This window comes from Babylonia areolata, chromosome 25 (assembly GCF_041734735.1).
Source record: "Babylonia areolata isolate BAREFJ2019XMU chromosome 25, ASM4173473v1, whole genome shotgun sequence".
Taxonomy (NCBI): domain Eukaryota; kingdom Metazoa; phylum Mollusca; class Gastropoda; order Neogastropoda; family Buccinidae; genus Babylonia; species Babylonia areolata.
The window spans coordinates 32,446,966-32,472,369 of record NC_134900.1 but is presented as its reverse complement, the minus strand read 5'-3'; the positions used below and the strand labels follow the sequence as shown (position 1 = coordinate 32,472,369).

General features: G+C 40.9%; 1 protein-coding gene across 2 annotated transcripts in view; it reads left to right on the top strand.

Annotated features, from left to right (window-relative positions):
- The window catches only part of LOC143299862 (prestin-like), a 43,899-nt gene that overhangs the window by 339 nt on the left and 18,156 nt on the right, over positions 1-25,404 (top strand). Inside the window, exons 1-14 of one of the 2 annotated variants that reach the window (XM_076613354.1) lie at positions 3,977-4,299; positions 5,552-5,863; positions 7,509-7,619; positions 8,733-8,935; positions 12,574-12,738; positions 13,630-13,791; positions 15,086-15,168; positions 17,527-17,674; positions 18,610-18,723; positions 19,786-19,863; positions 20,433-20,528; positions 21,893-21,999; positions 23,582-23,651; positions 24,853-25,044. In XM_076613354.1, the coding sequence (XP_076469469.1) occupies positions 4,248-4,299; positions 5,552-5,863; positions 7,509-7,619; positions 8,733-8,935; positions 12,574-12,738; positions 13,630-13,791; positions 15,086-15,168; positions 17,527-17,674; positions 18,610-18,723; positions 19,786-19,863; positions 20,433-20,528; positions 21,893-21,999; positions 23,582-23,651; positions 24,853-25,044 (1,893 nt within the window). In that variant the 5' untranslated portion in view covers positions 3,977-4,247. Of the gene's footprint in view, positions 1-3,976; positions 4,300-5,551; positions 5,864-7,508; positions 7,620-8,732; positions 8,936-12,573; positions 12,739-13,629; positions 13,792-15,085; positions 15,169-17,526; positions 17,675-18,609; positions 18,724-19,785; positions 19,864-20,432; positions 20,529-21,892; positions 22,000-23,581; positions 23,652-24,852; positions 25,045-25,404 lie in introns of those variants that run through there. The other variant, XM_076613355.1, reaches the window with a different exon arrangement.

Genomic DNA, 25,404 nt, shown 5'->3' with positions numbered 1-25,404 from the left:
GAGTGTTATGGACGAAACGTGATAAAGGTGGGTGTGTTGTTTTCACAGGTGTTTAGTCACACAAGTCATAATTTATGTTCGTGAATAATAAAAGCCCGAGTCGAAGGCTGCTCGCTCTTGGTCCCTCACGGCATATATCGTGTGTTCTAGAATTTCACTTTCGGTTTCATGTTTATGTCGTTTTCAAACAAGAGTCAATCAGCTGGCACGGCCAGCTGAAACTCAACACAGGTGTAATTGTTCAGTGAATTTCCACAAAAGGAGCTAGTGTTTGTCAAGCCAACGTAATTTCCTAAACCAAAAGACAAAAAACATTTCCTCATTATTGTGTCATTTTAAAGTAATCAGTAATATTGTCTGCCGTCACTAGTAAAGAAGTTAGGATAAACTGCGGAACAAAACAAAATTATTGAAAAGAAAGTGTTAAACAAATTGTGTGTCTGTGTGTTGAGAAGTGCAGCTTTGCTAATGGATTATGGTAAATGTCTTAATCTCTTCAGCCATTTTCAGGCTGCCCTTTTAACCAGTTTCACCTTTTCACATTTGTTTTCATAGCATCTGGCATGAACTTTTATAGATGACACTTTGTAAAGCAGGTGAAAGTTACAGTCCCAGTTAAAATGTAACGTTGAGATAAAAATATGGTACAAGTAATAAATAAGAATATATCATGGGATGATGACACCTTAAATGGGAAGAAGATACATCTTTCTTCTGGCTCTATAATGTAGTATAAAGGATATATTGAAACAAACAAAGCAATACAGTTCTTTACTTCCTTTCTTTACTTCTTTGCCTCATTATATGATCAAAGTATGAATATGACTTTCATGGCTTAGTGTGAAATCATAAAGCTTGGTGGTGTAAAGTGGAGGGAGGGAGGGTGCAGATCAACAGATTGCTGCTGTGCTCATGCCTTTAACAAGTAATTTAATCAACAGAGCGCTGAAAATCCTGTCACAAATGGTATTTGAGAACAGGAGATATCACACACATGTATGCACATACAAAGATAACATCTTTCACAGCCATGGCTGCTTTTATCGTAGGTTACCAAACCAAATTGTCTTTATCAGATGGTCTTCCTCTTGGTCAGTTTGTTTTGGAATTATGTATGTAATTAATTCCTATCAGTATCACAGTCAGACCCATGTATATTTTCTTCACTGCTTAGTTTGCTTATTATTACTTCAAGATTAAAATCTAAATAACAGTTACTTTTCTTTTAATGATTTCATGAACATTTTCATTTCCTCACATTTTTAGCTGGGAATACTGCTATCATTTCCTGTACTTTTCCATACAATGATACATTTGGAAATTGCGTCTGTTTTTGTTATAGTTGTTCTCAGTCTTAGACCTTTTGTTGCATTAAGATAATGGATGTATCACCAAACAGATAAAGTTGTGTGAATGAAGATCTCACCAAAGGAAGATCCTTCCTTTTGATGATTATTCAGCATGTCTTGCTCTTATTTTGCTTATGTTGCCAGTGATGAATCAAAACAAAAACATCTGTATTGGATTTGGAGTGGGTTTTTGTTGTTGTTGTTGTTGGTACATATGCATTGTTCAAAAGAATATAATTTAGCTAAACAAAAGAACAACAAAAGGAAAGCTTGTTAGTGTTAACAATTTCAACAAGTATTTATGTTTTTCAGAAATTCTAGTACTCATTATTAATATTATCAGTCGGCAAAGTCAGTGTCATCAGTACCACTGAAAAATCTGGTGTCTGATTAACATTATTTCAAATCCCCTTTCCCATTTGTGAGTGGAGTTGCAAGTACCTGAACCTGTCAACATAAGACTTTTGAGTATATCTAAGAGGCATCTCTTCAAACAAAATTGTAACCGTCCTCTTATCAACTACTTAAGTATGGCAGCATGAGACTTTTGAGTATATCTGAGAGGGATCTCTTCAAACAAAATTCTAACCGTCCTCTTATCAACCACTTAAGTATGGCAAGATCAAGTAGACTCAGGGCTGTGCTGGTCCAGGCTTTAACCCAGGTGACAGCTACTGTAGCTGGATTGGCCTGAGCCAATGGTGTACACTGAAACAGTGGGTGATTCATGTGTGTGTGTGCGTGTGTGTGTGTGAGAGAGAGTGTGTGTGTGTGTGTGAGAGAGAGAGAGTGTGTGTGTGTGTGCGCATGTACTGTGTGTGAGTGTGTGTGTGCATGTGTGTGTGAGTGTGTGTGAGTGCATGTGAGTGTGTGCATGCATGCGTGTGTGTGTGTGTGTGTGTGTGTGTGTGTGTGTGTGTGTGCGCGCGCGCCGTCAGCCAAATCTTATAAACATCTGGTATGTACCAGTTTCAGTTTCAGTATCAGCTTCTCAAATAGGCATCACTGCATTCAGACAAATCAATATTACTTACACCACATCTGCTAGACAGATGCCGAACCAGCAGGATAACCCAGCGCATTCAGTCTGACCTTGAGTGCATGTTTTCTTCTGCAGAATTTTGCCAGAGGACAACACTGTCGTTGCCGTGGGTTCTTTTTCAGTGCGTCAAGTGCATGCTGCACTCAAGACCTTGGTTTATCGACGACGTCATCCGAACGACTAGACACTCAGTTTGATTACCCAGTCAAACTTTGGAGAAAAGTCAAGTGTGGGATTTGAACCCAGACCCTCACAGACTCTGTATTGGCAGATGAGCGTCTTTACCATTCTGCCACCTTCCTCTTCCTCTGGTATACCATTGTGTTAGTCAGCTTCAAATATCAGTGTTTTATAGCACTTAGTTCAAACAACATCAGACTATGAATTACATAACTCAAAGCAGGTGAAATTATCTTAAATCCTCACTGAAATTTCAGCATTTTGTTTGTACAGTATTAGGTTAGTAAATTATCTCAGAACTAAGTAAATTATCTCACTTGACACAAGCAATCATGTTGTTCGCAATCTAGACGGGCGCAATAGCCGAATGGTTAAAGCGTTGGACTTTCAATCTGAGGGTCCCGGGTTCGAATCACGGTGACGGCGCCTGGTGGGTAAAGGGTGGAGATTTTTACGATCTCCCAGGTCAACATATGTGCAGACCTGCCAGTGCCTGAACCCCCTTCGTGTGTATACGCAAGCAGAAGATCATGTATGCACGTTAAAGATCCTGTAATCCATGTCAGCGTTCGGTGGGTTATGGAAACAAGAACATACCCAGCATGCACACCCCCGAAAGCGGAGGATGGCTGCCTACATGGCGGGTTAAAAAACGGTCATACACGTAAAAGCCCACTCGCGTATATACGAGTGAACGTGGGAGTTGCAGCCCACGAACGCAGAAGAAGAAGAAGTAGTTCGCAACCTATAACGATAGCTGTTACCCATACTTGCCTTTCCAGTTGAAACACATTTTGTTCAAGTCAAGATCTCATAATAATATCAATCACAGTGTCAGCTCACCGGAAATTGCGGCACAGACCCATGAACCAGACGCCAATGCGGCAAGCATGTCTCAACAGACTGATGAATACAGGCTACTGGCCAGTATATAAAAGCCACACGCACGCACGCACACACACACACACACACACACACACACACACACACGAAGAAGCGCGCAGTGTCAGTGTTGATCGAGTCAAGCTGTTGCATAAGATACGTGCCGCTTGCGGATCTGTCGGCATGCGCGGCGAGGTGACCGACTTTGAAGGTCGATCTTTGCTGCGAACCGCAGTGCACACGATTTCTGATAAAGTGATAGTGACATTGAAGCTTGCAAACGTGACTGACACTCCCACACCCCCCTTCCACCCGCCCATCCTCTTCCAATCGCCCGTCCCTGTTCGAACTGAATTTACGAAAAGGCAAGAATGAGGTGATTGCATTGAGTGGTGGTGCTGCACTGAAACAAGCACAGTCGATGATTCGACTCCGTAGGCCTACTACGGCGTAATTATCACAATAAACCCACGTTGTTGCGTCAGTCGGTCAGCGTGTGTATGTGTGTGTGAACACAGTCGATAAGTCAGTAGTTGTCTTTTGTGCGTTAGATACGTGTTTCACTCTTACTACACAGAAAAAGGTGGTGTTTGTAGTTTTCTTTTTTTCATTTTTATCAACTGGTACCAAAAAAAAAATCAAGCTTGTGATCATGCGCTGGGTGATAACTATAATATAATACGCGAGTGTCAGTGAACTTGACCTCAGAAGTTGAAGGGGAAGAAGACAACAACCGGGTCGGCAGCCTTGAATCCTTTTTTCACGGGCCCAGTTTCAGATTACGATTGCGAACAATGGCTGGTTCTGACGGATTATCGGCCCAGTGCTGGAAAGCGAGGGACACAGGTGGGAGAAAAGCCGCTGTTGATGCAGGAGACGGGTTGGGGTCGTTGTCCCAGAATGTTGTTGTTGTTTCACAGCTTTGTTTTTGAGTATTTTCTCGGTTCAAGGATCGATAGTGAGCATATTCACAAAATGCGTGTGTTCACGAGAACACTTAACCGTCCATTAAAAAAAAAGCTCTTCACATGATGAGCTACATTACAGTAAACTTATGCAAGAGGATATGTTAAAATCTTTCATACACATATGTTTGGTGCCTCATTGTGACATGTACACAAATGCAGGTGCATGCACATGCATACACACACACACACACACACACACACACACACACACACACACACACACATGCACAACACATCTATCTCTCTCCCTATGATGCTATGAATAATTCAGTCTTGATATGAATGGAAAAAACAGATAACAAGGCAGCGTTTTGCCGCTGCTGACATCATTGAAGCATAACTCATGGAAGATTCAAATATTGAAGAAGAGATTGTAGACAATTAACACCACATTTCTGATGATAAGAGCTACAGGCTGTCTCTGAACATAGATCCATGGGGTCTCTGTTGGGGGGGGGATGAGAAAAAACTGGCTGTCCTGAGTGAGTTAATCTCTGTCTCTTTCTCTCGTTCTTGCTTAGAGATGACTTTTTGGCAGAATGGATAAGATACTCATCTGCCAATGACTTTTTGGCAGAATAGATAAGATACTCATCTGCCAATGACTTTTTGGCAGAATGGATAAGATACTCATCTGCCAACTCAGTGCCCGTGAGGGTCTGGGTTTGAATATTGCTCTTGTACTTTCTCCCAAGTTTGACTGGAAAATCAGACTAAGCGTCTAGTCATTCGGATGAGACGATAAACCAAGGTCCTGTGTGCAGCATGTCCCAGCACGCTGAAAAAGACCAAAAGTGTTGTCCTCCATCAAAATTCTGTAGAAAAAAATCCACTGAAACAGGTACACAAATATACATACATGCATGTAAAGCCTGACTAGCGCGTTGGGTTATGCTGCTGTCAGGCATCTGCACAGTTGATGTGGTGTAGCGTATATGGATTTGTCCAGATGGAGTGAGAAACTGAAATTAAACTGACGTTGAAAGAAATTTTTCATGACGTAACTCTATCTCTTATATTTATCAGCAGTGGTTTTTATCTGTTTTCAGGAAATCAAAACTTAGCTTTGAAAAAAAAAAAAGAAAAAGAATTCTCTGTATTTGGCAGGATTGGTTCTTATCTGTTTTCAGGGAATCGGAGCTCGGACGATAACGAAAATGAAGAGAGCATCATGGTGGATGAGATGGTGGTGGTGGAGCGGCCCATTCTCACAGAGCTGGACTTTGAGCAGGGCTTTGAGAGGATGGAGAAGCCTGCGAGAACCCCCTTGACTTGGATGAAAAAGCAGGCCGGCAAGTGCGTGTGCTCGTGCGTATGTCTCAAGCGTTTTCTCCTCCAAGTGTTCCCCTTCATACGTTTGCTGCGAGGGTACAGCCCCAAGACGGACCTTCCATCGGACATTGTGGCCGGATTGACGGTGGGCATCATGCACATTCCACAAGGTGGGTTTTGTTTTTTGTTTGTAGTGTGTTTTGCATTGGTGTTTAGGTTCTAAGAAACAGAACACTTACCAGGAAGGAATAAATGTTTGTACATTTTGTTATGATGGTGTGGTGTCAGATATGATGGGTATGTAAGATAAGATAAGATAAGAATAACTTTATTATCTCCAACTGGAGAAATTTGGTCAGGTGCATTATCACAACATAGACAAGTAAACAACATGGGGACCATAACTGTAAAAGCCAACAACAGCCCCTACAAATATTACGAAGATACATCGTTTCATACATACATCCACACACTGCAGGTAATAACTAGTATTCTTAATGTAAAAACAGAAAGAATTAAGAAACATTATTTGAATATAATTATAAACATAGCCTACTATACTGCACATTGATTATAACAGACAGATAAGATAAGAATAAAGATGAACTGCGGAAAACCACAACCAGATAATCAGCACACACCCGCACCCCCCCCCACCCCACCCCCCCACACACACACACATGCGCGTGGATAACTTGATTAAACAAGAGTAATAAACATATGTTCTCAAATAAAAACATTTCACATATTCGCTTTTAAAAACATTGCAATTAATTATTACATCGTAATTATTAAACAGAAATATATTTAGAATACGGACGTCAAATGTATGCCTAAGCTGTGGTTGCTGTGCATTGCTAGTGTGTATGTCACTATGTGCTTGATACAGTAAGTTTATGTTGGTGTTGTCCATGTTGTTGTGTTCATTACTTTGTTCATTTTGCTATAGAGCCCCTTGGGTTAGAGCATCACTGAAATTTTGTGAAGTCATGCGTGTGTGTGTGTGTTTGTGTGCTTGTGTGTATGTCTGTGTGTGGGTGTTTGTAATATGTTTGAATGTGTATATCACTGTATGTGATATTTGTTTGTGTGTGTGTGTGTGTGTGTGTGTGTGTAATATATATTTGAATGTTTGTGTGTGTGTGATGGTGTGTGTGTATATATGTGTTTATATTTTGCATGTGCAAGTGTGTGTGTGTGTGTGTGTTTGCGTGTGTACTGATGTGTGTGCATGTAATATGTATACATGCACTTGGATGTCTTCATAACATTTTGCCAGTCTTTAACTCTTTTGAATCAAATGAAGTTCAGTCAGGCTATTTTGTTGAAAGGAATTTTTACAAAATGCTATTATTAAGTACTGCTAATCCTAGCAGCCCTGAGTTGGCTTCAGCCTTGATTATTCCTTGCCATGATTATTCCTTCTGTTTTTTGATAAATCGCTAATGGTTTTTCATGTCATGGAAAGACATGCATACTGACTTCATTGAGGTTACCAACTTAGCGTTGAAGCGTTTGATGTCTTTTATGCTTTCATATTGACAGACTCAGTGATTGTGACTCTTGTACATTGTTTATTCACACACACACACACACACACACACACACACACACACACACACACACACACACACATATATATATATATATATATATATATGTGTGTGTGTGTGTGTGTGTCTATCTATCTATCTATATATGTATATATATATACACCACTCGTGAAGTTCTCTTGTATTCTGTATTGTTTAAGGTACTGTGATTTCTGTATAGATGGTTGGTTGCTTTGAGGTGTTGATTTTTACTACGTCACAGGTATGGCCTACGGTCAGCTGTCAACACTTCCACCTGTGTACGGTCTCTACGTGTCCTTCTTCCCTGTGATATTGTATTTCTTCTTGGGGACATCAAACCACGTCTCAGTTGGTGAGTCAGAAATTTATCTCTTTTACTTTCAACTTTTGGCTGAACTGAAAAAAAAAAAAACAACCCCCCAAAAAACCTAGAACAACTGTTTTGCTACATTTATGTAAGGCCTTAAGGGTGATAAATCTGTCTAGGTAAAGTGATTGATACGTAAATTATTTATATTATGAGTGTTATGATTTGGATAAAGTAGTTTGATATTCTGCAGTTATGTCATTGAAGAAACATACCAGCCAAATTAAGTTGATAAAGATTTTTGTGTTTTATTTATATGTTTTATCAATTTGCCTGAAGAAAACCCCATGGTCAGAATGCATTGCCATCTTATCTCACTTTTTGTTACAGTCAGCGTTTGTTCTTTGACCATTAGGTTAGTAAGGTACTGTTATTTTTTTCTTGAAAAAAAAAAAGTTATTTCACTCAAACCTGCTGTAATCTTATTCTTTTTTTTCTTCTTTTTTTTTTTTTTTATAGATATTTTCTTATTTGTAAATGTCATGAAAACCTTCGTCTTAGTTTCCTGTGGGTGTAAAATTATTCAAAGTTTTTATTAGATTCTGAGGTATGAAAATCTTTATAATTTTCTTCCGGTAAATGAAAACACATATTTGAGGGAGCATATGGGGCCACAGGGGTTGGGGTGGGGGAGGAGGGGGGGAGGGGAGCAAGGGGGGTAAGGGGGGGGGTTAAAGTTTTGATTAGCTATGATTTAAACCAGGGTATGAAAAGTCATTAAACTTTTTACTGGTATGCTGTGGAATTAGCTTGACACACGATGTAAGCTTTTAACTCACTCAGTATGGCCAGTCCTCTCTTCTCCTTTACACAGACCCCTTGGATGTCCAGTGGGTGTCTGAATGGCCCAACCTTTAGCTTCCGTCGTAAGAATTGTGGTATTCTTTGTCAACATTCACCTCTTCAGTACAAGAGCCTTCCACTTGCAATATTTTGATGATGGTAATCGGGGTGAAACGCTGTTAACGTCGTCTCTTTCGCCGTTCGTATGGAGAGAGTTAAACATTTATGTTAAAGTGGATTCACTGAGAGTGGTGATGTTGGAAGACCTGTACTCTTATTCAGCATTGACGTGACTGTGACTGTGACTGCTGCCAGGAACGTTTGCGGTGGTCAGTCTGATGGTGGGGTCAGTGGTGGACAAGGGGATGACGGCCAAAGGCATCGTTCTGCGCCAGTGGAACGAGACGCTGGAGGACAACGGCAACATGACCCACCAGCTGATGGACAACAGCGCCGAGGTCCTGCAGGCCAAACTGGGGCTGGCCATGGCCGTCACCTTCGCTGTGGGCTGTGTGCAGGTATTTCATTTATGTCTCCAGGGTGTGTGTGTGTGTGTGTGGGGGGGGGGGGGTGCCATGGCCGTCACCTTCGCTGTGGGCTGTGTGCAGGTACTTCATTTATGTCTCCAGGGTGTATGTGGGGAGGGGGGGCGGGGCCAGCCATGGCCGTCACCTTCACTGTGGGCTGTGTGCAGGTATTTCATTTATGTCTCCACGGTGTGTGGACTGATCCATGTATGCAATACCACATCTGCATAGTTTCAGTTTCAGTTTCAGTTGCTCAAGGAGGCGTCACTGCGCTCGGACAAACCATATACGCTACACCACATCTGCCAAGCAGATGCCTGACCAGCAGCGTAACCCAACGCGCTTAGTCAGGCCTTGAGAAAAAAAAAAAAAAAGGGGGGGGGGAATAAATAATAGATAAGCTTACATAAATAAATAAATAAATAATAATTATAATATAGAAAAAGGTAGTAGTAATAATAATAGTAATACTAATAAAATGATAATAATAAAAAATAAATAAATAAATAAATAAGACAACAATGGTGATAATTAAGCGAATGAATGTAAAATATGACGACACACATTCACACATACACCCACACATGCATAACAGAAATGCACCAAACATGCAGTTTCACAGATATGAAAGTACAGTCAAATACATATAAACGTACATGAGCTCCAACACACACACACACACACACACACATTACCTTGCACCTCCTCCAACCCCCTCCTCCACACACTCATTTCTAGCCTACGTATCGCAGCTTCCACGGCACACACACACACACACACACGCACGCAAACACACACTCACAGAGATGAACACTTACTTGTACAAGCACACACATATACGCCCATATCTCCCACCCCCAACCCCCACACATATATACAAAGATATATATATATATATATATATATATATATATATATATACACACACACACACCCGTACACAGATCTCTCCTGACACTTGTGTACACTTACACTCTCGCGCATTCACAAACGCACTCAAAAACACAGACCCACACATCCACACAAACACACACATCCACACACGCACACGCACAGAGGCTGCCAAGAGGGATGGGAAAAGATCTCTGATGCCAAGAACGTGGCGTCTAGTGTGTTGCTCAGTCTATTGTATTTGGAAAGGCCCACAGAGACTCTGTTCCGTTTTGAAGAAATTTGCGCAATGTTGGTTTGGAAATGATGCCGATATTTGTTTGATTTGCAAAGCATCGTGCTCTACCTTTCATGTTAGACTTTCGGCCGCTCCCTCTCTCTGCTTTTATTTCTTTGAGGCGATCGATGGTGTGATGGCCTTGTACCTGTTCTTTTTGGTATTCTTTGACTTTTCTGAGAATTTCCGATTTTCCTAGATGTAGGCCGCTCGTTGGTGTTGCGTTACCAGCAAGTCTGTCAGCTCGCTCATTTCCCTTAACACCTGCATGTCCCGGGCAGTATGACCATGTGAGTTTTTTAATCTGAAAGTTGCGCATTGCCTTATGCCACTCTGGGCTTCCCATTCCGTTTTCAATTTTCTGTATGAGGTTCATTGAGTCGGTTAGAATCATGGCATGTTGGTTTCCGGGCGTATGGATGGACGATAGCCACTGGAGGGCATGTGTCGCAGCTTCAACTTCCATCGTTAGGCTGGAGGTTGTGACTTTGTAGGCAGCATTCTCTTCCCAAATTGTTTTTCCATTTTGTTTCGCAGTGAATCCCCAACCAGACTGGTCTTTGGTGACTGAGCCATCTGTGTATATGATGATGTCCTCTTCTTTACTGTTTTCTTCTATGAGTAGCTTCACTTCCGCATCTGTTTTGCCCTCTGGCCATTCCCGACAATGTCTTCCTAGAGTGGGTGAAATGACTGTGTTGAATAGATGGTTGAGGTTTTTGGGGTTTTTCTCCCATTCTTTTGTTTTTATTCTCTGCATAAAAATGACAAAACAGAACAAAACAACAGATTCCTGACCACATAAACCCAACACACTGGTCAGGCCTGGAGAGCCTATCCAGGGTTTGTGTAAATGCCAGTTTTGTGAAGGACAGCAGTTGCCAGCTCTGCAGTTTTTTGATGGTCATAGTCCGATATGACTGACTATCATACATGATTCATACCACATCAAGAAATTATCAAGGTAAAGGTTGAAGGTTGCAGAATGGTTAAGATGCTTGTCGATCAGTGCAGTATCCACGAGGGTGTGGGTTCAGTTCCTCCTCTCAGCCTTTCTCCCAAGTCTGACTGGAAAATCAAACTGAGCGTCTAGTCCGTCGGGTGAGACATCTTCTTCTTCTGCGTTCACTTGTATGCACATGAGTGGGCTTTTATGTGTATGACCATTTTTACCCCGCCATGTAGGCAGCCATACTCCGTTTTTGGGGGTGTGCATGCTGGGTATGTTCTTGTTTCCATAACCCACCAAACGCTGACATGGATTACAGGATCTTTAACGTGCGTATTTGATCTTCTGCACTAGCAGGTCTGCACATATGTTGACCTGGGAGATCATAAAAATCTCCACCCTTTACCCACCAGGCGCCATCACCGTGATTCAAACCCGGGACCCTCAGATTGACAGTCCAACGCTTTAACCACTCGGCTATTGCGCCCGTCGGGTGAGACATCAAGATTTTGCGCCTTATAAATACCATAATTATTAATTATTAATAAACCGAGGTCCCATGTGAAGCATGCACTTGGTGCTCTGAAAAAGAAACCCATGGCAACCAAAGGGTTGTTCTCTTGCAAAATTATGTAGCAGAAATGCACACTGAAAGGTACACAAATATATATATGCATGCGCTCAAAGCCTGAGTAAGCAGTTGGGTTGTGCTGCTGGTCGGGCATCTGCCTAACATATGAGGTGTAGTGGATATGGATTTATCTGAAAGTAGTGATGCCTCCTTGAGAAATTAAACTGAATCTCAGCCATAGAATTTAATTGTATCAGTTTGTACCTGCAGGAGCATCAAGAAATATTCTGATGCTTAGTGCGGTTGATATTTGATGTCAGTTTGTGTGTGTGTGTGTGTGTCTGCAAGGGAGGGTGTTGTGTGTGTGTGTGTTTGTCACTGTGTGAGTGTGTGTTTTATGAAATGCATTTTATCTTAATCTAAGCTTTGTTAACTTGAGATGTGCTTTTTGATTTTTATATATGAACGCATTGGATGTTTTTCGTTGAGAAGAGAGCTGTTAAAATGTTTTTTAAGGCATGTTTGTATTCAGCTGGATAATGTGTAAGGCGCTTTGAGCAGCATTGGTGCTGGATATGACGCTGTAGAAAAATTATGCAGTATTATTATTAACTCTTTTACTGCCACGCTCCCCAGCGTCAAATATTTTAGAAGCGATGCTCTCAGTCACAGGTTTTAGTTCATGTCAAAACAACACAGTGGACTCGTTCACTTCAAACTCGACCAGGGGCCAAAGTTTAATCATGGTTCTGTTGGCGGGGAAACTGATTGCAGCTGTCGAGCTTTGTTACACTGTGAAAAATGGTCTTATCAACAAGACCCCTCAATGTCGACAAAAGTCACCTATAGCGGAGCACTGTCTATCAACAAAAGTTGCCTACAGCAGTGAAAGAGTTCAGGAGGTTGCCATGTCAGGGTGTTTGTGTGTGTGTGTGTTCCAGTTGCTGCTGGGTGTGCTGAGGTTGGGGTTTCTGACGGTATACCTGTCTGACCCCCTGATCAGCGGCTTCACCACAGGGGCCTCCTGCCACGTCTTCACCTCACAGATCAAGCACATCTTCGGCCTGCATGTCGGCCGCTACTACGGGGCCTTCAAACTGATCTATGTCAGTTTCCTTGCGCTTGCGCTCGCTTGAAGTTGTGTGTGTGTGTGTGTGTGCGTCCGTATATTCCCCTCTCTTGCTTACTTGTAAGATTGGCTTGTTTGGTCATCTGGGTATGTGGGCAGCTCAGTTATTTATCATTATTATTATTATTGTCATTATTGTTGTTGTTATTATCATGATCATCATCATCATTATTATTATTGGTATTTTCATTTTTATAAAGATATTCCTATAGCGTGTAAGTGGAGAGCACTTTGTGCTTGATATCTTACGATTTGTGCCTTTTTTAAAGTATTTTGTGAACATGTGGTGCTTCCAGTAAATTTGATTCCTCGGTGTCTCTGTACATGTATGTTGAAACATCAGTGTATGCGTTTATTTGATCAACAGATGTAGTGACATATATGTGTTTGCTATTGTGTTTTGTTGTTTTCTTTTTAACTGATGGGTGGCATGATCATGTTACTTCTGATTTTGTATTGGCAATCAGAAACTTCACCATCACTTGCAGTGATGAAAAATAATGATAATGGGTTTAGTGGGAGGTAGACTAAAAGAATCTGGGTAAAAGTCGACTTACGTGGGATAATGGGTTTAGTATCATTTTGTGTGGATGCTTATGCATTCAACTCATGCGTCGAGTATGTCATTGATTGTTGATAAGAAAGAAGAATTTGGTGCACTAAAAGGGAAGACAGAAAGGCACATGCACGGTTATGCATGACATATAAAGTATTCAGCATGCAAGATAGAAAGAAAAACACCTGCACAGTTATATGACATAAGTATTCGCCATGCATGAATGTGTTACCTTGTATGTATGCCTGCACATATCAGATATGTGTGTGTGTGTGTTTCCACTATTCCAACACGCTTTTCTGATGGTTCCAGTCCTATCGTGATTTCTTCGTCAACATCCCAACCACCAATTCTGTCACCATCATAGCGTCAGGGGTGTGTATACTGGTGCTGGTGGTGGTGAAGGAATACATCAACAACAACCCCAAGATCAAACCCAGGCTCAAAATGCCCATCCCCATTGAACTCATAGTGGTGAGTACGTCAACCACTCGTGCAGTGAATGGTGCGAAAGAAGCTGAGAGGGAAAACACAGAGAGTGGAATGCAGGGCTGTCACCGATTCGGCTTATTCAGGAAACGGCTGACTTTGATATAAACTTGTAGAGTTAGACCTCAGAAATGAATTGCGTCATCTTCTGGATGTTGTAAACTTGTGGATTAGCCCTTGAAATGAAATGGGTGGTCTTCTTGATATATGTTATCGTGTAGTTTAGCTTTCAAAATGAAATGGGTAGTCTTGTAGACAGATGTAAATTTGTGTATTAGCCCTTGAAATGACATGGGTTGTCTTCTAGACTGAAGTTAACTTCTAGAATTAAACCTTGAAATGAAATGTTTTTTTGTTGGTTTTTTTTTTCAGTTTTTTAAGATTGATGCAAACTTGCAAATTAGCCTTCAACTAAAATACTTGACTATGTACCCATTTGATCCAGAGATAATTGGCGGTCAGACTACAAGAGGTTTCTCTGTTTTTTGGGGTGTTTTATTTCTAATTGATTGTTAGTTTATATTGACTTGACAAAAAAGAGATAGTGATTGTACTGGAAGAAGTGTAACTGTGCACCCTGAGGAGAAATAGAATTTTATGTCTCATCACTGTGTCTTTGATTTTTGACTCACTTGTGTAAACAGAGTGAGTCTATGTTTTAACCCGGTGTTCGGTTGTCTGTGTGTGTGTGTGTGTTTGTGTGTGCGTCTGTGTGTCTGTGTGTCCGTGGTAAACTTTAACATTGGCATTTTCTCTGCAAATACTTTGTCAGTTGACACCAAATTTGGCATAAAAATAGGAAAAATTCAGTTCTTTCCAGTCATCTTGTTTAAAACAATATTGCACCTCTGGGATGGGCACAAAAAAATTAAAAAAATAAGCCTAATTATATGCAAACTGCATTTACTGTTATATTTATATTTTTTGTATTCTCTAAACTTGGCACTTTGACCTCTTATTCTGACACAACAAGAGGAGTCATTATTATCATTTTTTGTTCAAACAGGAACTTCTTTTGCTAAGCATGGAATTTTTATTTATTTTGCAAACGTTTTGGTGCAGATAGTAAAAAAGGGAAATTACTCTGTAATTAATGCTAGGGGACTTAATTTATCACAAGTGAGTCTTGAAGGCCTTGCCTCTCTTGTTTGTTTTTTTTAATTTAATTTTTTATATGATTATATATGATTTTATATGAAACAATATTAAAAAAAACAAAAAGATCTGTTTTTAGAGTGAAGAGATGGGAAGATGAAGTCTGTTGTTTCGTGTTGATCAGGTTGTGCTGGGAACAGTCATCTCCTACTTTGTGAACCTGCAAGAAGAGTACAACGTGGAGATTGTCGGAGACGTGCCCATTGGGTGAGTCACATGTCAGGATGTACAAGTTTCCCAGATTCGAACTCTTCGCAGTTGACCACCACTCTTTCTCAGTCTCTGGACCTTACTCTTGGAATGAGCTCCGTCTTTTGTTTTGTCAAATCTCTCCTCTCAGCTCTAACAAACCTGCAAAACACATCTGTTCAAACGGGCCTTTGGGTGTGATGGATTATAGCTAATTGTCTGCATTGTTCCTCCTCCGACCCACCCCACTTTACCCTTTACTGAAATCATCATGTAGCGTATGTGTTTGTGGGTGGGTGTATGTGTATGCGCGAGTGTGTGTGTGTGTGCGTAGGGCATTTTTTTTTTGTCTTGTGTGTGTTTGTTTGCATGTGTGTGTGTATGTGTGTGTGTGTGTGTGTGTGTGATTATTCAAATCTGCAATTTGTAGTATTGTCTTGGTGTATAGATGCCTATATATATTGTTTTTTCATGCACAGAGGTATGTTATTATGCACTAGTGTATGTATGGTTTCATGTGAAGCACTTAGAGCGCATGATGTGGAGAGTTCTCGCCATACAAGTACTATCTGTTCTTCTTATTCTTGTTTTTGTTTTTCTTCTCGTTCTTCTTGCTCTTCTTCTTTTTCTTCTTATCATTATTATCAAGCCTGGCCACAAAACCTACCTCTTTCCAAAATAATCCCCACCCACCCCTTTCCAGGTCTTCTGTTTTTCTGGCTTTTTGTGTACGTGCATTTATACGTTTTATCCTTCATTCCTCTGATTATAGGTATGCATGCATGTGAATGACTGGTGCGTAAACACTTTGATTTGTTTCTGCGCAAAATCTAGCGCTACGCAACAAATACTTATCGTTTTCATTGTGATATGGAGAGGAAGTGAAGAAGAACAGCGTGATATTACCGTGTGTTGTGTGCAGCAGTTTGGTGACGTGCTCCTTAGCGTTTTGTGAAGTCTGTTTATACAGCTACAGACATGTGTGTACCTACACATACACACATACATATACATACAATACGAAGAAGAACAGCGTGGTGTTACTGTGTGTTGTGTGCAGCAGTTTGATGACATTGTCTTAAACATTTTGTGACGTCTGTAAATACAGATATGTGTGTACCTACACATATACACATACATATACACCGTAAGTGATACGGAGAAGAGGCGAAAAAGAACAGTGTGGTATTACTGTGTGCTATGTGCAGCATCCCTCTCCCCCTGAGGTCCAGCAGTTTTTAGAACATGGTGCTTAACTTTTTGTGAAGTCTGTTGATACCGAAAAGTTCGGTATATTGAGCGCACTGGTGTATAAGCCACACCCACGAAATTTTGGAAAAAATTGAACTTTATCCATACATAAGCCGCACTGGCTTATAAGCCGCACTTATTTCCGGTACCGGAACACATACTGATACTACAGAAAAGCTGTCAATACTGTATGTTATGAAATAAACACAATCGGGAACAACACAAAGAAAAGCAAGCGAAAATACTGCCAGTGCCACAAAAAAAGTAATAAATAAACACAACGAAAATAAGATCCATAATTTAGGGATAGTCACATTTATTCAATGTCATCCTTCGCACTGATTCCACTGAAATCTTCGTCTTCGGTGTCCGAGTTGAAGAGAACTAGCACAGCTTCCTCCACCATCTTGTCACTGACTTCAGCCTCGCTTTCACTTCATGAACATGAACGCAAAGTGGAGGTTGCTACTTGTTCGGTGCTTGCGCTGTCATCTGCTATGTCGATTGCCTTCATTTGAAGGCTGCATCATAGGCATTACGTCGCATTTTCTGCATGATGAGGGTGTGCGCTTGAGCAGAGTAGAACTGAATGCTGATCTGAAGGCTTTAATGTGTGGGGATTTGATTTATAAAACGTGAACAGTTATCACACTAACCTGAAGCTCTTCCAAAAATTCATGGATAGAAATCATGATTTTGGTGAGTTGAAGGGCAGCTAAGAATAGACGAGAACGTGACACTCCCGGGATCGTTAAAATCCTCAAATAAGCCGCATCATTGTATAAGCCACAGAGGTAGAAGCTGGGGCAAAAAGTTGCGGCTTATAGACCGAACTTTACGGTACATGTGAACTCGCATGTACACGCACACTCACAAACACACATACATATGTACTTGGAGGAGAAGAGTGGAGGAAGAAGTGAGATGATACTGTGTGTTGAGTGCAGCATCTCTCCTCCCATGGCCAAACAATTTGATGACCTGGTCCTTAGCTTTTTGTTAAGTCTATACATACATACATACATACATACATACACATAGACATGTATATATACACAAACATACATACATACATGGAGAGGAGATGAAAAAGAAGCGAGTGATATCACTGTGTGTCGTGCACAGCATCCCTCCACCCAAAGCCCAGCAGTTCGGCGACCTGAAGGATGTGGTGGCCGACAGCATCGCTCTGGGCATCGTCGCCTTCGCCATCTCCGTCTCCATGGCCAAAATCCTGGCCAAGAAACACGACTATGACATCGACTCCAACCAGGTCAGTGGCATTCGGGCCTCTTGTCTGTGAAGATGGTCAGCAAAAAGTGGAGTGGTGGTCTAGTGTCTTCCTAGGAAGTGAGAGAGTCTCGAGCGCCTAGGTTTGAATCCCCTCTCTCTGGTATTTTGTTCCTTTCCACTTAGACATTTAGTTAGGGTCTGGACGCTAGTCGTCTGGGATGAGATGGATGAACTGAGGTTTCGTGTGTTGCAGCAGTAGTTGTTGTAGTATTGGCAGTGTCAACAGCTGCAATTGCGGTACTGGAAGTGTGAACGGTAGTAGTAGAAATATTAATGATAATTGCAATAGTGATTATCATCATCATCATCATCATCATTATCATCATAACAATTATGATGGTGCTAAAAATGATTATGATGTAATGAAAAAAATGATGATGGTGGTGGTGACGATGATGGTGATAATAATGATAATAATAATAATAATTATCATCAATATAATCATAAGAATCATACTCATAATAATCAGAATAATCATAATAACCATTATTATTGATACTTTTTTTGTATTATTTATTGTTCTTTTTACTGAAAATTAATTATATAATCACCATCATCATCACTACCATTATTGTTGTTGTTCGTAGTGGTGATCTGTTTATGTATGACTGTCTGATTCCCTGTATTCTTACAGGCTTATGGCAAAATGGACATCACCTTTTCCTCCTTCTCCTTCTGCGCCTCTGCCTCTTTGTCCGTCAGCATCATCATCATTCTTCTTCTTCTCCTTCTTCTTCTTATTACTATTCTGATTCCCTGTGTTCCATGCATGTTGGCCTATGGCATGGTGAACATCACCAGATCTTTACTCTATGTCCAACATCCTCCTCCTCCTCCTCATCATCAACCTCCTTTTCCTCCTCATAATAATAATAATTATTATCATTAATGTTCTGATTCCCTGTGTTCTTACAGGAGCTGCTGGCCTATGGCATAGTGAACATCACCAGCTCCTTCTTCTCCTCCTTCTGTGCCTCTGCCTCCCTGTCAAGGAGTCTGGTGCAGGACAACGTGGGGGGCAAGACTCAGGTACACACGCTTCACATCACCTGTGTTGCACACACTGCAGTGCGAAAAGATGCGCTTTAAAGGGGAAAGTCACTTGTCACTTGAACTTTATTTCAGCTGTCGAATGAAAGTCCATCCAAGTATGCTTCTTTCCATGCTGATGTATGATAGTCAGTCATGACCGACCATGACCCTTAGAACAGCAGAGGAAGCAACTGCTGTCCTGACTGCCTGGGCTAGAATTTGATTATAGTGGAGAGTGTCTTTGCCCAGTTTACATCCCCACTCTCTCGGCCAAGAGGGTTTTAGGACTGTCGGCGTTGGGATGGTTCCCAAAGGTCAACTAGCCCCCAAGGCTGCAGCACTAAGAGCCAGTGCAATCTTGCCTTCTAGTTTGAGAGTGATAGTGCTTCACAATAATAATAATAATGATAATAATAATGATATTTATATAGCGCTGAATCTTGTGCAGAGACAAATCAAAGTGTTTTCACACCAGTCATTCCCACGCATGCATAACTCTAAAACTGGAGAAACTTAAGACAAGGAAGAGGCAGGAAAGGGAGGCTATTTTGGGAAGAGGTGAGTTTTAAGGCCAGACTTGAAAGAGCTGAGTGTGGAGACTTGACAAAGCGAAAGAGGAAGTTCATTCCAATTGTAAGGTCCAGAGACAGAGAAAGAATGGCAGCCAACAGTCGAGTGTTTGAATCTGTGATCGATCGTAGTGAGTGAGATGGAGTGCAGAGGTGAAGGCAGCCACAGAGAAAGGAAGGGGCAGATTTGTGAATACATTTATAACATAGACTAAGCTGTAAGTAAATTCCCATTGCATTGATCCTAGAGATCTCACTTTGCTGTTATAATGTGTGATTTTAAAAAATCCAGAAATGATCAGTCGTGAAGACAAAGTACTTGCAGTGACTGAGTGATGTGTTCGTCATTGATTTGCTATGGTCATTAGTTTTTCATGCATACATGTACACCCTTGTGGACATCCTTTTTGTGTGGGTGTTTGTTTTCAGTTGTTTTTGTTTGATGCGGTGGACTGTACAGTGTTGATGGTTGTTGTGTTGACCTCCCCAGGTGGCAGGTTTGGTGTCCAGCGCTCTTCTCCTGGTGGTGTTGTTGGTTCTTGGCAGCTACTTCAGAACGCTGCCCAACGTGAGTCGTTACCTGTCGTAGGATGGGGTCTGAAACTGTATTCCTTTGCATATCTGTATTCTGTGGGTCGGGTCCACATGGGTTTCTTCCATTGTTTGTTTGTGAGTGTGTGTGTGTGTGTGTGTGTGTGTGTGTGTGTGAGTGATGTGTGTGTGTGTGTGTGTGTGTGTGTGTGTGTGTGTGTGTGTGAATTTGCCAAAATATAGATCTTACACCCCACCTCACTTGTGTGTGTGTGTGTGTGAGTGAATGTGTGTGTGTGAATATGCCAAAATATAGATTTTACACCCCATCCCACTTCCTGCACCTTGCCCACAAAAAAGGCATCTTGATCATCTAGTTTGACATATTGCTTTGTTTTTTGGGGGGGTTATTTTTGCTATACGTTCCTGTTTGAATTTTCGCTACTTTTGTTTTTTTTTTTATTGCTGTGGTTTCTCCTAAGTTTGACCCTCACATGTCAAAATTGATGGACAAACAAATATGATTATTGTATAAAGGCTATGTTTTTACATCTGACTTCTACAGTGTGTGTGTGAAGTAAGTGTGTGTGGTCTTGTCTGTTTCAGTGTATTCTGGCAGCTATCATCATTGTCGCTCTCAAAGGGATGTTCAAACAGTTTCTTGAGCTGAAGAGACTGTGGAACATCTCTATCATCGACTTTGTGAGTATATATCACCATTTTCTGTTGACATTTTGTGCAAAATGATTACTCTGATTTGTTAGTTTCAGTTTCAGTAGCTCAAGGAGGCGTCACTGCGTTCGGACAAATCCATATACGCTACACCACATCTGCCAAGCAGATGCCTGACCAGCAGCGTAACCCAACGCGCTTAGTCAGGCCTTGAGGAGAAAAAAAAAAAAAAAAAAAAAAGGTGAATAAATGATAGATAAGCTTACACAAATAAATAATAAATAATAACTATAATGTAAAAATTAATTAGCTTCAGCTTTAGGAGTTGTTGAAAAGTTGGATACCTTCAAGCAACTACTTCGTTTCCTTGAGACTTGACCTGTGTGAGTTTTTCAACAGACACAGCTCAGAGGGGGAAATCTAAACTCCATTTCAATTGGATTATATTGTATTTCATTATTTTTCTGTCGCAGCAGATTTTTGGCTGCTCTCCCCAGGGAGAGAGTGTCACCATTAGTGCAGTACCACTTCCCCCCCCCCCCCTTTTTTTTGTACTGTCTGGTAGTATAACAAAATAGGATTAAAACAGATTTTTTTTTTGCCATCAACAACCCTTTTCTTGCTGTCAGTTTTTTTATGTGCACTAAGTGCATGTAACTTTCTGCCAGTTGATCATCTCATCCGAGAGACTAGCACCCTGACTTCTTACTACTCAAGGTCAGGTGGCAGGGGAGTAGAAATCCCACTTCAGTGTGGGATTTGAATTCGTGATCATTCGCTTTCTAGCTGAGCACAATACCACTATTGAGAAGGTTTGCATTGTTGACTCACTTGTGTAAACAAAGTGAGTCTATGTTTTAACCCGGTGTTCGGTTGTCTGTGTGTGTGTCCGTGTGTCTGTGGTAAACTTTAACATTGACATTTTCTCTGCAAATACTCTGTAAGTTGACACCATATTTGGCATAAAAATAGGAAAAATTCAGTTCTTTCCAGTCATCTTGTTTAAAACAATATTGCACCTTTGGGATGGGCACAAAAAAATAAAAAAGAAGCCTAATTATATGCAAACTGCATTTACTGTTTTTTTTTGTTTTTTTTAATTCTCTAAACTTGGCACTTTGACCTTTTATTCTGACACCACAACAAGAGGAGTCATTATTATCATTTTTTGTTCAAACAGGAACTTCTTTTGCTAAGCATGGAATTTTTATTTATTTTGCAAACGTTTTGGTGCAGTGGGTAAAAAAAAAAAGGGAAATTACTCTGTAATTAATGCTAGGGGACTTAATTTATCACAAGTGAGTCTTGAAGGCCTTGCCTCTCTTGTTTGTTATTGTTGTTGTTGTTTTTTCGGAGCAGTAACAAGGTGTGTGTGTGTGGTGGTGGTGTTCCAGTCTGTGTGGTTTGTCTCCTTCCTTGCTACAGTGCTGTTGGACGTCGACCTGGGTCTCATGATTGGCATCATCTTTGCTCTGCTCACAGTCATTATTCGCCAGCAACGGTCAGTTGTCTGTCTGTCTGCCTGTTCTCTGTGTGTCTCTATTTCATTTTTTTTGTTTTGGTCTGAATTCTGTCTTTCTGTTTTCTGTCTGTCTGAATCCTGTCTTTCTGTTTTCTATATGTCTTTCTTCTGTCTGAATCCTGTCTTTCTGTTTTCTATATGTCTGAATCCTGTCTTTCTGTTTTCTATCTGTCTGAATCCTGTCTTTCTGTTTCTCTATGTCTCTCTTCTGTCTGAATCCTATCTTTCTGTTTTCTATATGTCTCTCTTCTGTCTGAATCCTGTCTTTCTGTTTTCTATATGTCTTTCTTCTGTCTGAATCCTGTCTTTCTGTTTTCTATATGTCTGAATCCTGTCTTTCTGTTTCTCGATGTCTCTCTTCTGTCTGATTCCTGTCTTTCTGTTTCTCTATGTCTCTCTTCTGTCTGAATCCTGTCTTTCTGTTTTCTCTATGTCTCTCTTCTGTCTGAATCCTGTCTTTCTGTTTTCTATATGTCTCTCTTCTGTCTGAATCCTGTCTTTCTGTTTTCTATATGTCTGAATCCTGTCTTTCTGTTTTCTATCTGTCTGAATCCTGTCTTTCTGTTTCTCTATGTCTCTCTTCTGTCTGAATCCTATCTTTCTGTTTTCTATATGTCTGAATCCTGTCTTTCTGTTTTCTATATGTCTGAATCCTGTCTTTCTGTTTTCTATCTGTCTGAATCCTGTCTTTCTGTTTCTCTATGTCTCTCTTCTGTCTGAATCCTGTCTTTCTGTTTTCTATATGTCTTTCTTCTGTCTGAATCCTGTCTTTCTGTTTTCTATATGTCTGAATCCTGTCTTTCTGTTTTCTATATGTCTGAATCCTGTCTTTCTGTTTCTTGATGTCTCTCTTCTGTCTGAATCCTGTCTTTCTGTTTTCTATATGTCTCTCTTCTGTCTGAATCCTGTCTTTCTGCAGGGTTAGAAATTCCCAGATAATGTATTGTTATAGGGACAAGTAGATGGAAAAAATCTATTTGTTCCCCAAAATTTGTACTTGTTCTAACAAAGAGACTGTTGCTACTTGTATGTAGATAAAAAAAATAAAAAAAAATAAAAAAAAAGAATCTACCCGTTCCCCCAAATTTCTACTTGTTCTGCCAAAGTAAACAGACTGTTGCTATTTTAATTGTACATACAGTTGTTGTTGTTGTTTAATCTGCTGTTCCCCCAGATTTCTACTTGTCCTACTAATCAAAAGAGACTGTTGCTACTTGTATGTAAAATTAAAAAAATCTACCTGATCTCCCAAATTTCTACTTATTCTGCCAAAGTAAAGAGACTGTATGTAGGGTAGGGACAAGTCAGTCGGCATAATTCATTAGAGGGAGAAATAAAGGGAGTAGATGTAATTGTGAAGCGCTAAGAGCAAAATCATTTGATTAGGCGCTATATAAATAAACTTCTTGTTGTTGTTTTTTTTATAGAACACTCCTTGTCTCAGTGAGACTGCTGAGGCTCTGTTCAGAGAAAAACTGGGGCAGGGAGTGAGGTTGGGGTTGGAGGGAGAACAGGTGGTGGAGGTGTTGATGCATGTGTGTGTGTGTGTGCATGTGTGCAGACCCCGGGCCTGTCTGCTGGGCCAGGTGCCAGGCACTGACCTGTACAAGGACATGTCCATCATCAAAGCTGTGAGTCAGAGCTCTGTGTGACACCACACTGAACACCTCTCCTCTCACTGTCTGTTAGGCTTCCTTCCCTGTGACCCACTGTTGTGTTGGTTATGATAACTTCTTCTTCTTCTTCTTCTGCGTTCACTCGTATGCACACGAGTGGGCTTTCACGTGTATGACCGTTTTTGCCCCGCCATGTAGGCAGCCATACTCCATTTTCGGGGGTGTGCATGTTGGGTATGTTCTTGTTTCCATAACCCACCGATCGCTGACATGGATTACAGGATCTTTAACGTGCGTATTTGATCTTCAGGCACTAGCAGGTCTGCACATATGTTGACCTGGGAGATCGTAAAAATCTCCACCCTTTACCCACCAGGCGCCGTCACCGTGATTCGAACCCGGGACCCTCAGATTGACAGTCCAACGCTTTAACCACTCGGCTATTGCGCCCGTCGGTTATGATAACAATACTGCTATAACTACTGCTACCACTGCTGCTGCTACTACTACTGAGAGGCCTCCTTCGGTCAAGGAGGACCATGGATGTTGGATCCTAGCTGTTGTTTTGGACTGGCTGCTTGGCTGAAGCAGCATTGCTTGTAACGGTGTAGGCCAGTGTAGATGTGGCAGTCTCTGTCGCAGTCGTCAAATCTGTGTGTGGTGTCTGGTCTGTAGGAGTTGCAGCAACTCGTTTCTATGTTTGTTTTTGTTTGTCCTCAGTTGTGTTGAGCAGCCTTTTCTTCCCCAGTTGTTGAGGTGTTGCTTCAGGGTACCTCTCCACCTCGTACAATTGCCAAATGTGTATGTGTATATGTCAATGAATAGTGATCAGAGACAAATCAAATCATTTCACACTAGTCATTCACACACATTCATAACATTTTTTTTTTAAGCATAAGCATTCAATCAGAACACTAAAGGAATAAATGAACAAAACAATATCTGAATACTGAAATAATGAAGGGTTTTAAAGATAACTTTGAACAGAGTATGGATGGAAATATTTGCAAAAATATGATAAAGAACGAATCAGTAATACACATTACTTTGGGAGCATACCGCTGAGCACGTATTTCCGATTACTAAGCTGGCATGTTAATCCTCTTCATTGATAGGCATTGGCGTCTAATTTCTCATCAGTTTTTAAAAAAATGAGTTTTCAGTCTCATCAGTTTTGAAAAATTGAGTGTGCATTTTTGATATTTTCTATCTGAAGGCTGAACCACTGGAGCATATCAAGATCTTCCGATTCGAGTCGGCGCTGTTCTTCGCCAACAGTGAGTACTTCAAGACGTCCATCTACAAGCTGACTGCTGACCCCGCTGTGCTGAAGAAGCTGAAGAAGAAGGCAGACAAGGAGCTGCTCAAGGTGCAGGTGATTCCCTTGAGGCACGTCACGGAGTCAGAGGTGGGTACTGTACCCTGTGTTTGTCAGGCTGTCTTCTTCCGCCTTTTGTTTCCATGTCTTCAGGTGTGTGCACAGTGTTGTTTCGTGCCCCCCCCCCCCCCCAAGTCTCCCCCCCCCAACACACACACAGCAACCTTTCCTCTTATTTATTTACTTGTTTATTTATTTATATGTACTTATTTGTTTATTTCAAAGTAGGCTGACTGTTCAGAAGTAACTTTCACAAAACAATTAAACATTAAAAATTCCAACAACAAAAAATGTGCAAGGTTAAGCAAACATCTAGAACAGCTTTCATCATGCTCAAGAACATCTGGGCATCTGGAGCAATCAGTATGAAAACCAAACTCCGCATCTTCA